The sequence below is a fragment of the Sodiomyces alkalinus genome (assembly GCF_003711515.1).
Source record: "Sodiomyces alkalinus F11 unplaced genomic scaffold SODALscaffold_2, whole genome shotgun sequence".
Classification (NCBI taxonomy): Eukaryota; Fungi; Ascomycota; class Sordariomycetes; order Glomerellales; family Plectosphaerellaceae; genus Sodiomyces; species Sodiomyces alkalinus.
Window position 1 is genome coordinate 4,787,404 of NW_021167080.1, and position 12,633 is coordinate 4,800,036.

Below are 12,633 nucleotides of genomic sequence, written 5' to 3' on the forward strand. Positions count from 1 at the left end.
GGGAGGGGCAGGACAGACCAAGGATAAGAGCGGGCAAGCGCGATTCGATGGGTGGTGGGGTAACAAGGTATCGTCAAGAGGGGTCAAGTGAGGGGTAGGCGCGGTGGTCCGGGGGTCAATTGAGGGGTAAGTCGATTCGACTCACCACTATCCGATACCATTCAAGCATTACCACGCACCACGACACATCGAGCAATATTACCCCTTTTCTTTTTTCATTCGTCGATAAATTAGCACTTCTCTCTCTCTCTCTCTCTCTCTCTCTCTCTCTAAAACAAAATACCAAACATCTCGGTAGTTATCACACGTATACCGAGTTTTAGCCTCACGAATTCAGCCAGACCCTACGTCACCCCGCATTCCACCCTCGGCTTAGAACGGTAATAGGAGACATGAAAGGTACAGTGAGCCAGCCCCATGCTCAAGTCTCGTGGACATTCGATTTTTTCGCGCCTGTCCGTGCTCTTTAATATATTGGACCAGAAACTTTGCTTGCCAAGAGCTTATGTCGGGCCTCGAGCCTCGTATATATGTACGTCTGTAGACTACGGTAGTCTAGCCTTTATTAACCACCGTGCCTTAACCGATATTTGCCGCGTCTAACAAAGAAAAATCGGTGTTTGGCCTCTATAAGGTAGGTACCTAGGTAGTCATGAATGGATTCAACAGGCCCGTGCCTTCTGATGCACGATGGCAGTTGAAATTCTATTTTCTTTAAACTTGCCGGTCGAAGTCCGTTCAAGTGTCGGGAGGATACCGGGGGTCTGCCAACTTGACCCCCCAGGAACCTCTGCGTGGCATCTTTCTGCCAAAACGCCCGTTCCATCTGACCGCCCCTTGGTGATGCTGGCTACCTAGATCACCAAGCACACCCGCCAAACACCAAACCCACCAAACCTCCGTTCACCTCAGCACCCAGCCACCAAAACCCATCATAGAGAATTGACGCGGGCGGCGCCTCCGGTTGCTTACACGTGTAGATTTATTGCCAATATTCAGTGCCAAGACACTTTACGTCCTACCGTTGTAGCTGTTAATTAATTCAGCAGGTAAAGGTACTGGTATCACGCCTCTTCACATCTGTCAGTAGCCTCTGCCTCTGCCTCTGCCTCTGCTACTCATGTCCGAATTCGGTTCATACTCCAATGCTTTGGGCTGACCCCTCGTAACAACCGCTGGTTGAAATGTCTAACTTATGTGTTGATTTGGCTAGGAAAGTCCATTCGTGTATCAGATGTGCTCCGAGTGTCCTCGTCGACCCAGCTCCTCTGCCATTTTCCCCCAACATGCATGCCGACGTCTATTCAGGACTTTTCGCGGTCGTTGAATGGGCTTCAAATTTTCATTCAACCGAGATGCGGACCGTAACAGCCGTCTTGGACGCTGACGTGGTCTCGGTTTAGCATGGTAGCACGCATGCATCTCGAACCGCCCATGTCACAGACTCACAGGGCCCGACCGCACTTTTTTTTCTTTTTTCTCTTCCCCGTCACCCTCGCCAATGATGCCTGTTGAGCGGGCGTTCGTTTACCAGCCCCCCTGCTATCTTCCATCTTGTCATTCTCCTTTGCCTATCCATCACTTCTATCCCAAAAGATTGAGGCGCCGCATCTTCGGCTCACGGGGACAATAATTAATACGCCCTCGCACTCTTTCAATGGCCCAAGTGGACCCCGTCTTTTTCGGGATGTCGTTCGCCAATGACAGGAGTTTCTCGTTCGAACTCCTCCAGGACACACGCCTTTATCTGCTCGAGCCATAGACGGCCTCGAGCGTTTCCTTCGGCACCTCAGCCCTACCAGGAACTTCGCCGTCAACTTTAATCCGGCGATGCCCACTCCTCCTCTCCAGACTTTATCGTCGGCTTGTGAACGTCAGCCTGGAGCCGAGAAACCTACAGGCACCGTACGACTAGATCACTTGCGCCGCCCGAAGTTTGCTGGATGTCTGGCTGCTACTCTGTTCACGTTCGATGCATCAGCTGTTCACTGCCCGGCCATCCACCAGATCTCCTTGCCAGGCCTCTCTTGGTCCAAGAGGCCAAAATGCAGTCACCTTCCCAAGATGCAGCTTCCTTGGGTTGTCGAGAAACCATTGTTCGGACAAGGTCTGTGCAGCCGCCGCCATTGCTTTGTATGTTCTGCGTCAGGCCGGGACGGCAGCAAGCGTTTGCGATACGATGTCCGGCCTGCTCCGATGATTCGCCGGTGAACCCCCAGCCCCACCAGTCGGCGCAACCGTCCGATCCTTACCGTTCTTCGCTCCGAGTCGGCTCATGGTCAACTGGGCGGAGTTCGTCGCCCCACAGGGGCTCACCCTCTCGCAAAAGAAAACTTGGTCACCTGACATGTCAGGCACGTTACGTCATAGTGGCCAGCGCCACTAACCCTCCCCCCAGGCTCCAGCGCATTTTGCTCTCAGGCTCCTCCTCATCACATGTTCCCATAAGCTGACGACGAGGTGTCCCCCAATGCCTCTTGAAGCCCCCCTCGCCTCAGAACTTGGCCGCCGTTATCCTTGAGTAACAATGTTACTTCAGTCTTTAGTCTACAAGACTACTGCATTAGGAAGAAGAAGAAAAGAAGAAGAAAAGAAGAAGAAAAGAAGAAGAAAAGAAGAAGAAAAGAAGAAGAAAAGAAGAAGAAAAGAAGAAGAAAAGAAGAAAAAAGAAGAAAAAAGAAGAAAAAAGGCCGACAAGTGCAGAACTCAAGAAGTATTTACATGTCGCATGCAATAACTCGATTACGGAACGCAGGAAGACAGCTGCTGAGGGTTCATGCGTCCTATGCCGTCTTGCCACCTCGCCGAACAGGTCAACCGAACAGGTCCAGGTCATAATCACCATGTTGGATGCTTACCCGGGATTGTTCCCTCGAGTGACTAGAGCATCCAGAGGCTCCTTCGCCGATGAGAGCCTGTGTTCCGTGCACCTAGGCAATATCTTGTGTTGAATAATTAACCAGGCTTCAGGACTCGACACAATGGGCGTTCTGCACACTGAAAGATGAGTCTGGTCGGAGTTATCACCGCACTGCACTGTCCACATAAACCTGATTCTGCAGGTTGTACAAGTTGACGTTTCTCCTTGGAAAACGCGGAAACCCGGTACCAAAGGTCATTCAAGTCGCAAGGAGTCCAATTTGGCGCAGTATCAGTGCAACAAAAGTCCATTTCGGATGGGCCGATGATCGATGTGCCATATTGAGACCAGAAAGTGTCCGCATCGGTTGGACACGGCAGAGTCCTCAGTCCTACGGCAACGCAACAAGCGTTTTTGATCGTCGCCTTCGGGACCTTATTTACTCTTTAGTGGACATGCTCATTGGCAGACACCAGCGAGCTGTTCAGTTCATCCGTGCTGTCTGTCCTCCGCATTCTGGGGTCTCCGGATTTGCGACCTGCCTACCCGATTTGGCCGACAGACACCTGTATATTCGGCGCCATGGCACTAATAAACGGCGACTCGGACTCTCGGGTACCTTTGGGGGGGCTCGGCGCCTCTTTTCGTCTCGCTTCGCTTCGCTCCCTCCCCGTGTTTGGTTCGTTTACCCTCCTATGAGGTCATCTCAACTTTACGGTCTTTACCCGTCGACCAATAATCGACGCAAATGCTCTCGATGTTTTCCCGAGATATGGTAAAGCCTTTGGTGCCAGACGGCATTTGGAATTTGCTGTCACATCTTAACCGTTTTCGTGCTCTGCCCCTTGACTGATGCATGCCACTTGCAACTCCCCCAAACGTTCTATGCCGCTTGGCGGCCACTCAGGTGCGTGCATGTCGCCATGAATCAGGATGATGGTCGAGTAACGAACGATATTACTGTTCCGGCTATCATTGAATTGAGATTGGGTCTTATGGAACTCGATCTCTCCTGGTGAGTTCGGCCTTATTATTAAGGAGTCTTCCCCCCACGGTTCTTCCTTTCTCTTCTCTTCTATTCTGAACTGATTTCACTGACGGCCACCCAGACCATCCCTGTGACCCTGTCTCTCTACGACTTTGGCCTTGGTCGGCTTTCCAATGCGGGGAATCAGGCGACTTATACCTAAGCGAGCTGTCACGGCAACGCTCTGCGGCTTTTCGTTCTCGTCCTTGGCTTCGTAGCGCGATCCGCTCACGACGGGACCAAGCGACTAGGCGCCTCTTAGTCTTGGTGCCCGCACCCGTGGTCGTACGTCGAACGTCGTCGGAGATCAGTTGCTATATCTGGATCGTGATCCCCTTCCATCCAATTGCTCCGTCGGAAGGGAACGGGGGGGGAATAAAAAGGAATCTGTCCGCAACTACTTTTTCATCCGTCATCCTCTCGACTCGTCGCCTCGGCGTCGTCACAGTGCTGCCGCACACATGGCACAGATTCAGGTGCAGGCGCAGGCGCAGGTCCCAGTTTCGGTCCCGCAAGGTCCCGACGTCAGCCCATCGCCGCGCACCCGCCCACCGTTCCACACCCGCGTCACGGCCGACCGCCTCCGGGAAGGATTCTGCGTACATCCGCCTCCGATTCCGATGATGGGGAAAATCAAAAAAGGTCGGCGGTCACACTTCAAAGAGCTCGAGTTGGACGATGAGGACGACGAAGGCGCTCAGAGTGACGAGACTATTGGTTCCCCAACATACACTACCCCTGGTGGCGTCGATGTTGACTCTACTCCTCCTCCTCCTCCTCCTCCTCCTCACCTGCGACACACGCCAAGCGATTCGGCGGCTCCCAGCTTCCGGACTTCCAACGACACAATCAGGCCTTATGCCAACCAGGAATTTGATCACGTTGTCGAACGTTCTTCTTGCCATGGCGCATCCGGCGCCGATATGTTGACTGAAAACGAAAACAACCAAATGCGAAATAACGAGGTCCACAGCCATTCAACGCCACACAGTCGTCATACTATCTGAGTACTCGGTCATCCAGAAATCGACCATATCCTGTCTTCGCATCAATCTCCCCTTACTATAGTCTATCTTGGCCAGTACGAGTCAGTAGACTGGACTTGCGGGAGGGAGTCAGGAACGGTCCTTAGCTTCCGGTTTCAAGGACGCGTGGCCGAGTCTCGACCCCTGGGCCCTGGAGTAGACGTCGTGACATGGGTGTGGCGGATCGAACTAGTCAGCATGGCGCTCAGGGGAAGTAGGAGTTGGGACAAGTTACAACGCAGCAGAATCTCCGCCTTAGGCCCGTTATGCGTTTATTTCTCAAGAGCTCGGGCCGGACAGTTTGAGTCGTGGGATGGTGGGATGGTGGGATGGTGGGGTGACTCGATGCTTTGCTGGTCCGAATCCTATTAGCGTCTCCCCGAAGAGCCTCCGCTTCGTTACCTTCCGGCGGTCCGTCCGGTTTTGACTCAAGTCCTCCCACCCTTGGGCCGTATGAGATACAAGTCATGCCACGATTCATTGGGCACCCACCTGTCACTGTGTACTGTTAAGTGTTAACGGATGACTGAAGATGCTGGCAAAACGACATAAATTCAGGAGAACTCTTCAGACGACATCGGTTGTTTGGGAGATTCACTTCACTTCTGACGTCTAGTCACAGTTTGTTTAGTTTACGGATACACTAACACATGTGTGCCCCTGAACTCCTGAACCCCTGAACAGTGGAAAGATTCCCGTTCATCCATCAATGTTACTTACCCCTGAAGTCTGAATCCTCTCTTGGGACTATCTACTTACTCCCCCGCTATGCTCCGACTGATATTCCGAAGAAACCGATTAACTGGGCCCTGTCATGATAGTACGGCACTGAAACTCAGTACATTGAAATCTCTTTGCATGTACGTGGTAAAGCTTCTAGAAGACGAAGGTGCAGGTCAATATCTTACTCTGAACTGACTCGTTCTAGTCCAAGTGTGCCCAGCTAGTGATGAGGGTGCCTGGCCGCCAGGTCGACGTCAGCCAGACTGACTCGCTTTTGTTCCTTGCCCCTGAATCTTCACCACATCACCTGTGCGCTGTTCCCCTACCGGTGGAAGGTCAACCCTTACTCATTGTCCACTGAACTGGATTTTCATCTCAAATCTGCTTCGGTTTTTCCAAGACCAAGCCATCCTATCCCCCTTTAGTCCGAGCAACTTCTATAAATATGGTTCCGTGTCGGATCTCAGATCAAGTCTCCGATCCAGTCCCCGATCCAGTCCAACTTCCCGTCCCAGATTCCACGCTCGTTTCAACATCTCCAATTTGTCCCATAACACACGGTACACACCATCAAACACACAATGTTCAAATCTCTAGCTCTCACCGCAGGCCTCCTGGCCAGCCAGGCCGCCGCCCACGGCTACCTCAGCACCGTCACCCTCGACGGGACAACCCACCAAGCCTACAACCCAGGCCAACCAACCTCCTCCGGCATAGGATGGAGCTTCACCGCCACAGACGAAGGTCCCGTCAAGGACATCTACCACCCCGACCTGGTCTGTCGCCAAGACGCCCACCCCACCCACAACCACGGCCCCGTCTCCCGCGGCGGCACCGTCTCCTTCCACTGGACCTCCGACGACAAACAACTCAACCCTTACGGCTGGGCCCCCTCCCACAAAGGCCCCATCATGACCTACATCGCCCCCTGTCCGCACGGGGACTGCGTCAACCTCGACAAGTCCGCCCTCCGCTGGACCAAAATCGACCACAAGGGCCTCGTCGCCGGCCCGGCCTCCGACGCCGGCTACTGGGCCACCGACGCCCTCCGCGACAACGGCGGCGTCGACACCATTTCCCTCCCCGCCTCCATCGCCCCCGGTAACTACGTCCTCCGCCACGAGCTCGTCGCCCTCCACAAGGCCCACGAGTGGGAGCCTGAGTTCTACCCGCAGTGCGTCAACATTCGCATCACGGGCCAGCCGGGTGGAGACGACCTTGGCGCCTCCGGCGTGCCGGCGAGGGAGCTGTATCGGCATGGCGATCCGGCGCTGTACGGTTTCGATTTGCATCGGGAGGGGGCCGAGGCGTATTACAACGTCCCCGGTCCTTGGGTGTATGGGCAGGGTCACTAGTTGGTTACCATAAGACGAGCGTAGGAGTCTGGACATACCTTCCTTTTTTTTTTTTCATCTACCTAGCTGGCTAGGGAAATCCGCTCCGCTCATAGAGACGAAGATAGATAGCTTTTGCCTTCCCAAATACCCTGAATCGAAGACGGGCAAAGACCATACGTGGCCAGGCCCAACCTGTTGCTCATCATCATGGCACCTTCAACATGTCCAAAGTCGGCCATTGTATAAAGCCGCCATGCTCAATATTAACCTTCTGTAGTCGGGGTATCTCTCCATCCAATGCTTATGACATATATATGCCTAGAAAATCGCCACAACTCCGCCCACTAGGACGCCCAAAAGGACCAAACCGATAGAGGGTTCGCCTCCTCCCATGCGAGCAACCGCCCCAGAAACCGTGCGATCAGAGTCTTCCCCCTCCCCCTCCCTGTCGCTTCCCGGGCTCCCCGGCTTTGCCGGATCCGTCTCTGGGACCTGCCCGGTCTGTTGGTTCCCTGACTCTCCCCTTGCGTTCCCACCATCAACAACCTCCTCCGCAACCTCGAACGCTGGATCCACCCCCTCCGCCCGGTTCGCGCCGACTCGGCTCCCCTCGACGCAGATCCCCTCGGGGTCCCTCCATGTAGCGTCCACCGCAACCCGCCACGCCGCCTCAGCGTCCCGCAAGGTCTCCCACGTGTAGTACACCCTGCAATCAGCCGGCTGCCAGAGAAACTGCAACGGCGTCGAGGCGTCTGCCGCCATGAAGGCATTCTTCCCATTGACAGCGCCCGCGACGGATGGGTTACTTGCCCTCCGAATAGCGTAACCCTCCGCCAACACCCTGAGCTCGTCCGAGCCGGGCCGGGTCGCCGCGTCGGGGTCCAGCGCCAGCACCGCCGCCGCGTCCGCCTGCATGTCGTTGAAGAAAAACACCTGCGCGCCCTCCACGCCTCCGATGGCCTGCATGGGCCCCGGCTGCGGACGACCGCCCAGCACGACCGTCTTGACACCCAGGCCCAGCGTCGCGAGGTACGCAAACAGCGTGCACGTCGACCCGCACGTGCCGTCCGTCAAGAGCACCACGTCCTCGGCCGCAAACACGGCAGGCGGCGGGTCGGACCGGGCCCCGACCCCGGTGAGGTTAAAGGCCGACGAGCTGGCGTTGAGCGGCATCTGCTGGTACGCCGTGAACGAGTCGTCCCGCAGCTCCACGGGGCCGAGGATTTCCTCCACGCCCCCAGCGAAGCCGTCGCTCGAAGGGACCCGGTACACTTCGCCGGGGATGAAGTTGCCCACCAAGGTGCTGCTGGCGAGCTGTCGCCGCGCGGCCAGTTCGGAATCCGAATCCGACACCGCGCGGCCCTGCCGGGGCGCTCGTACGTTCTGGACGCCTCGTGCTAACGCGGCGAGACTGTCCGGGAGACGCAGGTTCGTGGCCTGGAACCGTGGTTCGTCGGGGAACAGCTGTGCGAAGAGCTCGAAGCCCGCCACGACAAAACCGCCCCCGTTGGCGGAGAGGTCGACGACGAGGCGCCGGGCGGAGCGCTGTCGGCATTCCTCTAGAAACGTCTCGACAGTGGATTGGAAATCGGCGAGGTACTCCAGTCCTCCAACGTTGCCTCGAGGCGCAAAAGATGAGATGGACAGGACGGCGACGTCGTCGTATCCTTCACCGTCGAGGAAGTAACCCGACGTTGCGCCGGAGACGCTGTCGCTGACCACGGGTCGAGGATAGATACTGATGGGCAAGAACGGCTCCTCTTCGTCTCCCTGTTCCTCAACCGGCGCCTGCTCCTCCAACGGAACCAACTCCTCAGTCTTCTCCTGTCCGGGGGCTGTGCCCTCGTCTAGAGGAACAAATGTCGTCTCCCCATCGAAAGACTCTTCCGAGCCGATGATCATCTGCATCACCTCACCTCCTTGCACCGGCCCGACAACGTCCACCGAGTCGGGATTGCAAAAGCGGTCGTAAAAGCCCTCCCCGCTGGCGATGCGAGAAAAGTCGACGTCGGGCCGCACGATGGTAAAGCTGTCCTCCGATCTCCTGGCCCCGTTATCGTACGTGAGCGTAACGCTAGGCCCGTGGAAAGCAAACGAAGCCGCCACCAGGAGGGCCGCATCCGGGTTCGCATACGAAGGGAACATTGAGTTCCACTGGGAGTCTGGGTCCTGGAAGCCACTGAACTGACTGTTGAGATCCTGGATGATTGTTGGCGCGTCCTGGTCGTTGATTTGGACGATCGCAGGAGGGTAGTCCTCCATCCTCATATTCGCAGTCAGCATTCCTGTTGAGCGTACAGCCACGTAAAAAGTCAGCTCATTGCCTCCCTGCCTGTTACAGTCCAAGGTCCTCGTCCCGTCTCAGGGTGTTGGGAAAGGGGAGAAGGGAGAAAGGTCGTTTGAACTGACGTCCATGATAGAGCCGTGGAGGCTCCTTGCCATCTCGAGAGACGGCGACAATGTCGGCCGCCAAAGCATTTCCGAAGCCGAATGGCTTGAAGATATCCCCGCGGAAACTGAAATGGCCGTCATGGGCCGATGCGAAGACTTTCATGATGGAGAGTTGGAACTCGTATTCGCTCGCAAACGATCCATTCGCCGCTGCCTCCCCGATCTCGGTGAGGCCCTGTGGTATGTCGGCCGCTGGGAAGCTGTAGGTTGAGGGCGGGTCTCGGAGCCAGGCGAGCGTGCTTTGCCACTGCACGTACGCCTGGAGGCTCCGGATCAGCTCCTGGGCCGGTTCGGGCTTGTTGGGAACGGATTGAAGGCAGGCGAATCCCAGTTCTGCTGTGACAGTCGGGATGGCTGTGTTTGGGCGATGGCAAGTTTGTTTTGGTCAGTTGATCGCTCCTTGATCCATCGCATCGACTCGGTAGAACTCACCTCCGGGGAATGCAGACAGAGTAGCTTCCACCCGAGCGGCAACCTCGGCGCAAGGACTAGGGTCGAACTGCCGTCGATCTGGCTGCCCGACCGGTAGTGGACTCGGACTCGAACTCGGACTCGGTCCTGGGGAAGGGGATGGTGATGGCGATGGTGATGAGAGAGGAGCGGCGGTCACCCCGACGGAGATCCAGACCCCGTCGAACAGGCAACCACATAGTAGGAGAAAGAAAAGATAGAGCCAGCCCTGTGAAAATGACAACGATGTTAAAGAGAGGACGCCCATGGCTCCTAAATACAGAGCCAAGGACAGTAGATGTGGCAGGACGGACGGCGGACGCGACCTCGTCCAGCAAGATCACGATCACGACGACACATCACACATCACTTCCCGTTCAGAGTATTGGTGTCGTGAGGACTTGACGATAGATAGGTAGGCTAGACATGGCTGTGTGGGCTTTGTCTGGTAATTAAACGAGGCGATTTCTGCGACGCAGTGACGGTAGTTGATGGGGGACCGTGACCCCGGGGAGGCGCCATCTCTGGGGGGCTAGTGCAGGGGGTTCGAGCTCGACGCCGAAATTTGAAGCCATCATGAAACGCAACCGAATCTTTCGGATCCACCCCCGATCCCCACAGACAAGGGTCCGAGACCCCAGAGGAAAGCGAAAATGGTTTCCGCTGTCACTTAGTCATACCTAACCTCTAACCTGTGAGCTCGGTCCTCGGTCCTCGGTCCTCGGATTGACACTTCGCTTGGCTGTGGGTAAAACTGCTTGGCCTTGCCTGCGACTGTTTAGGCGCATTACCGCTTAGACCGTTGATAAAACACAGCTCTTTTTCGTGGCCTTCTTCGTGGCCTTGCATCCAGTTTGGAGCTCGGCCCCCAGCGCCTCCAGTGGGCAGGTGAGGAAGTCCAGTAAAAATCTTTGTCGCAATCGGTCCGGTCCGGAGACCATCTCTCGTAATTCTCCCTTATCATTGATCCAGTGGAACTAGGGACGAGGGAAAAGAAGAAGAAAGAAAAACAAACGAAGAAACCGCACAAAAGCTCTTTCTAAGGGGGTATCCATTGTTCATTAAAATTTGACCGCTTGTGTGTTGCTGCTCCTTCTTTTCATTGTTCGCTGCTCCCTCGCCTTCGTGCATGGTGCGCAATTAGGGCGCACGCCTCCCGATCGCATCACAGCATTGCGGCTTCATCTTTCTCATTACCCTCCTCTTCTCGGTCCATCGGCTCCGTTATACAACTCCCAGGAGACCCATTCCGACAAGTCCGGCAGCGGCGACACCCATGCCCAGTCCGACTGGAAGGCCTGTCGGTACGGCGGCATTGTCGCTAATCGTCGATGTGGCTTCACTCTCGGCTGTGCCCGTAGGTTGGTAGCTCGACGACAAGACACAGCTTGCCGTGCAGGGTAGTGCCGAAGTGAAAGGTATGGCGGCGGCGGTACCGGCGGCGGTCTGTCCGGTAGCGGTGAAGACGGGGACTTGGGCGGATCGGGTCACGTCCGGACGAGCATCGTGTTCATCGACGTTGAGCACGCTATCGATCATCTGAATGATGCCGTTGGCAACGAGAAGATCGGTCTGGATGATCTTCGCCGTGTTTACGTAAATGTCGTTGATGAAGCGCGTAATGTATACCTTCTCGCCGTCCTCGGCGCCCGTGGCAACGTTCGTATTGTTGAGCAGATCCGAGGCGCGCAGCATGGCATCGGGGACGAGGTGATAGCGCAAGACGCGGCGGAGCTCGTCCTGGTCCATATCCTCGAAGGTGCCGGCGAAGCGCTGGAAAGCGTGGTTATGAGGGGCGAGGATGGTGGCGTTGGGGGTCTCGGCAAATTCCTGAACAAGGTCGGCGGCGTAGAGCGCACCGAGGAAAGCGCTGAGGTCGGTATAGGAATTGCGGATGGAGTGTTCGAGACGGGTCGGGGTGACCATGAGGGACTCGGTGATCTGAACGACGCCGCCGTCGAAGGGGATATCGAGGCCGACAACGGTAACGTGGGTGCCACTGCCGGAACTGAGGATCACCTCACCACCAGGCTGCACGGTGACAAAGACTTTCTGGCCTCCGGTGACGTTGGCGTGGGCAGGGCTATTGAGAAGCGTGCTGAGGCTGATGGTATCACCGGGTTCGAGATTACCCAAGTTGACAACGTCGTCGAGAATGCCATAGGTGAGCCAGACGGGGATTCTCTGTTCATCTTGATCCCAACCGGCGCCTTTGACGAAGGCGGCATCATTCGGGGCGATGATCTGTCAGCGGTCAAGGTCGGGTTAGCAAAGTGTTCACAGTCCAACAATGCAAGACGAGAAGGCGTATACGAAACTGCCCGCGGGGATTGCAACGCACAGTAACACCTGTGTCGGTGGGTAAAATGTTATAGATGTCCGGGTGATCCTTAACGAGATCGAGGAACGTGGTGAGGTTATCCTGTCTAGAGAGAACGGAGAGGAGGTCGGTCTCGGTAGCGGCAATGGAGTTCGCAAAGGCCAGGGCGGCCAAGCCTAGGGATCGGAAGGTCCGAGTCACCGATGTTGCTCGCGGCGACATGGCTGCAGACGGTTTGCAATGGTACGGGGTCACTCGGCTTGGGGGACAGCGTCTCAAGTCGAAGTGGAGCGCGAACCGAAAAGAAGAAAAAAAATTATAAGAGGGAGTGCAGGAGGCCTGGGAGATGGGTGTCAAAGGCCAGGCCAGGCTGGGGTGACGGGACGGGCCTCGTTCGTTGCCGGAGAACGAAGTCCTGAGATGCCCACAAGGTTGATTAT

At 56.1% G+C, this 12,633-nt stretch overlaps 4 protein-coding genes across 4 annotated transcripts; 2 read left to right on the forward strand and 2 right to left on the reverse strand.

The window, feature by feature from the left end:
* Nucleotides 1-656: 656 nt before the first annotated feature.
* Nucleotides 657-5,639, forward strand: SODALDRAFT_376975 (hypothetical protein; the record flags this gene model as incomplete). The annotated part of the gene is made up of 21 exons (XM_028614868.1): nt 657-696; nt 785-840; nt 939-963; nt 1,091-1,178; nt 1,247-1,364; nt 1,412-1,436; nt 1,517-1,666; nt 1,733-2,111; nt 2,150-2,292; nt 2,371-2,438; nt 2,484-2,521; nt 2,756-2,944; nt 3,063-3,280; nt 3,330-3,539; nt 3,631-3,673; nt 3,768-3,875; nt 4,150-4,877; nt 4,956-5,268; nt 5,346-5,376; nt 5,445-5,527; nt 5,597-5,639. Coding segments are annotated over 21 exons (3,096 nt in total), but the record flags the coding sequence as incomplete, so codon positions are not given.
* Nucleotides 5,640-6,216: 577 nt separating this feature from the next.
* On the forward strand, nt 6,217-6,990 carry SODALDRAFT_271238 (glycoside hydrolase; the record flags this gene model as incomplete). The annotated part of the gene is made up of 1 exon (XM_028607762.1): nt 6,217-6,990. The coding sequence occupies one exon, from the start codon at nt 6,217-6,219 to the stop codon at nt 6,988-6,990; it is 774 nt and encodes a 257-aa protein (XP_028469084.1).
* Nucleotides 6,991-7,158: 168 nt separating this feature from the next.
* On the reverse strand, nt 7,159-10,400 carry SODALDRAFT_115835 (hypothetical protein). The gene is made up of 3 exons (XM_028606589.1): nt 9,856-10,400; nt 9,382-9,777; nt 7,159-9,257 (listed from the first exon to the last, which is right to left on the reverse strand). The coding sequence occupies exons 1-3, from the start codon at nt 10,139-10,141 to the stop codon at nt 7,291-7,293; spliced, it is 2,649 nt and encodes an 882-aa protein (XP_028469085.1). The 5' UTR covers nt 10,142-10,400; the 3' UTR covers nt 7,159-7,290.
* Nucleotides 10,401-11,097: 697 nt separating this feature from the next.
* On the reverse strand, nt 11,098-12,415 carry SODALDRAFT_270360 (Fasciclin-domain-containing protein; the record flags this gene model as incomplete). Its single annotated transcript, XM_028607714.1, has 2 exons — nt 11,098-12,117; nt 12,215-12,415. The coding sequence occupies 2 exons, from the start codon at nt 12,413-12,415 to the stop codon at nt 11,098-11,100; spliced, it is 1,221 nt and encodes a 406-aa protein (XP_028469086.1).
* Between the last annotated feature and the right edge of the window lie 218 nt (nt 12,416-12,633).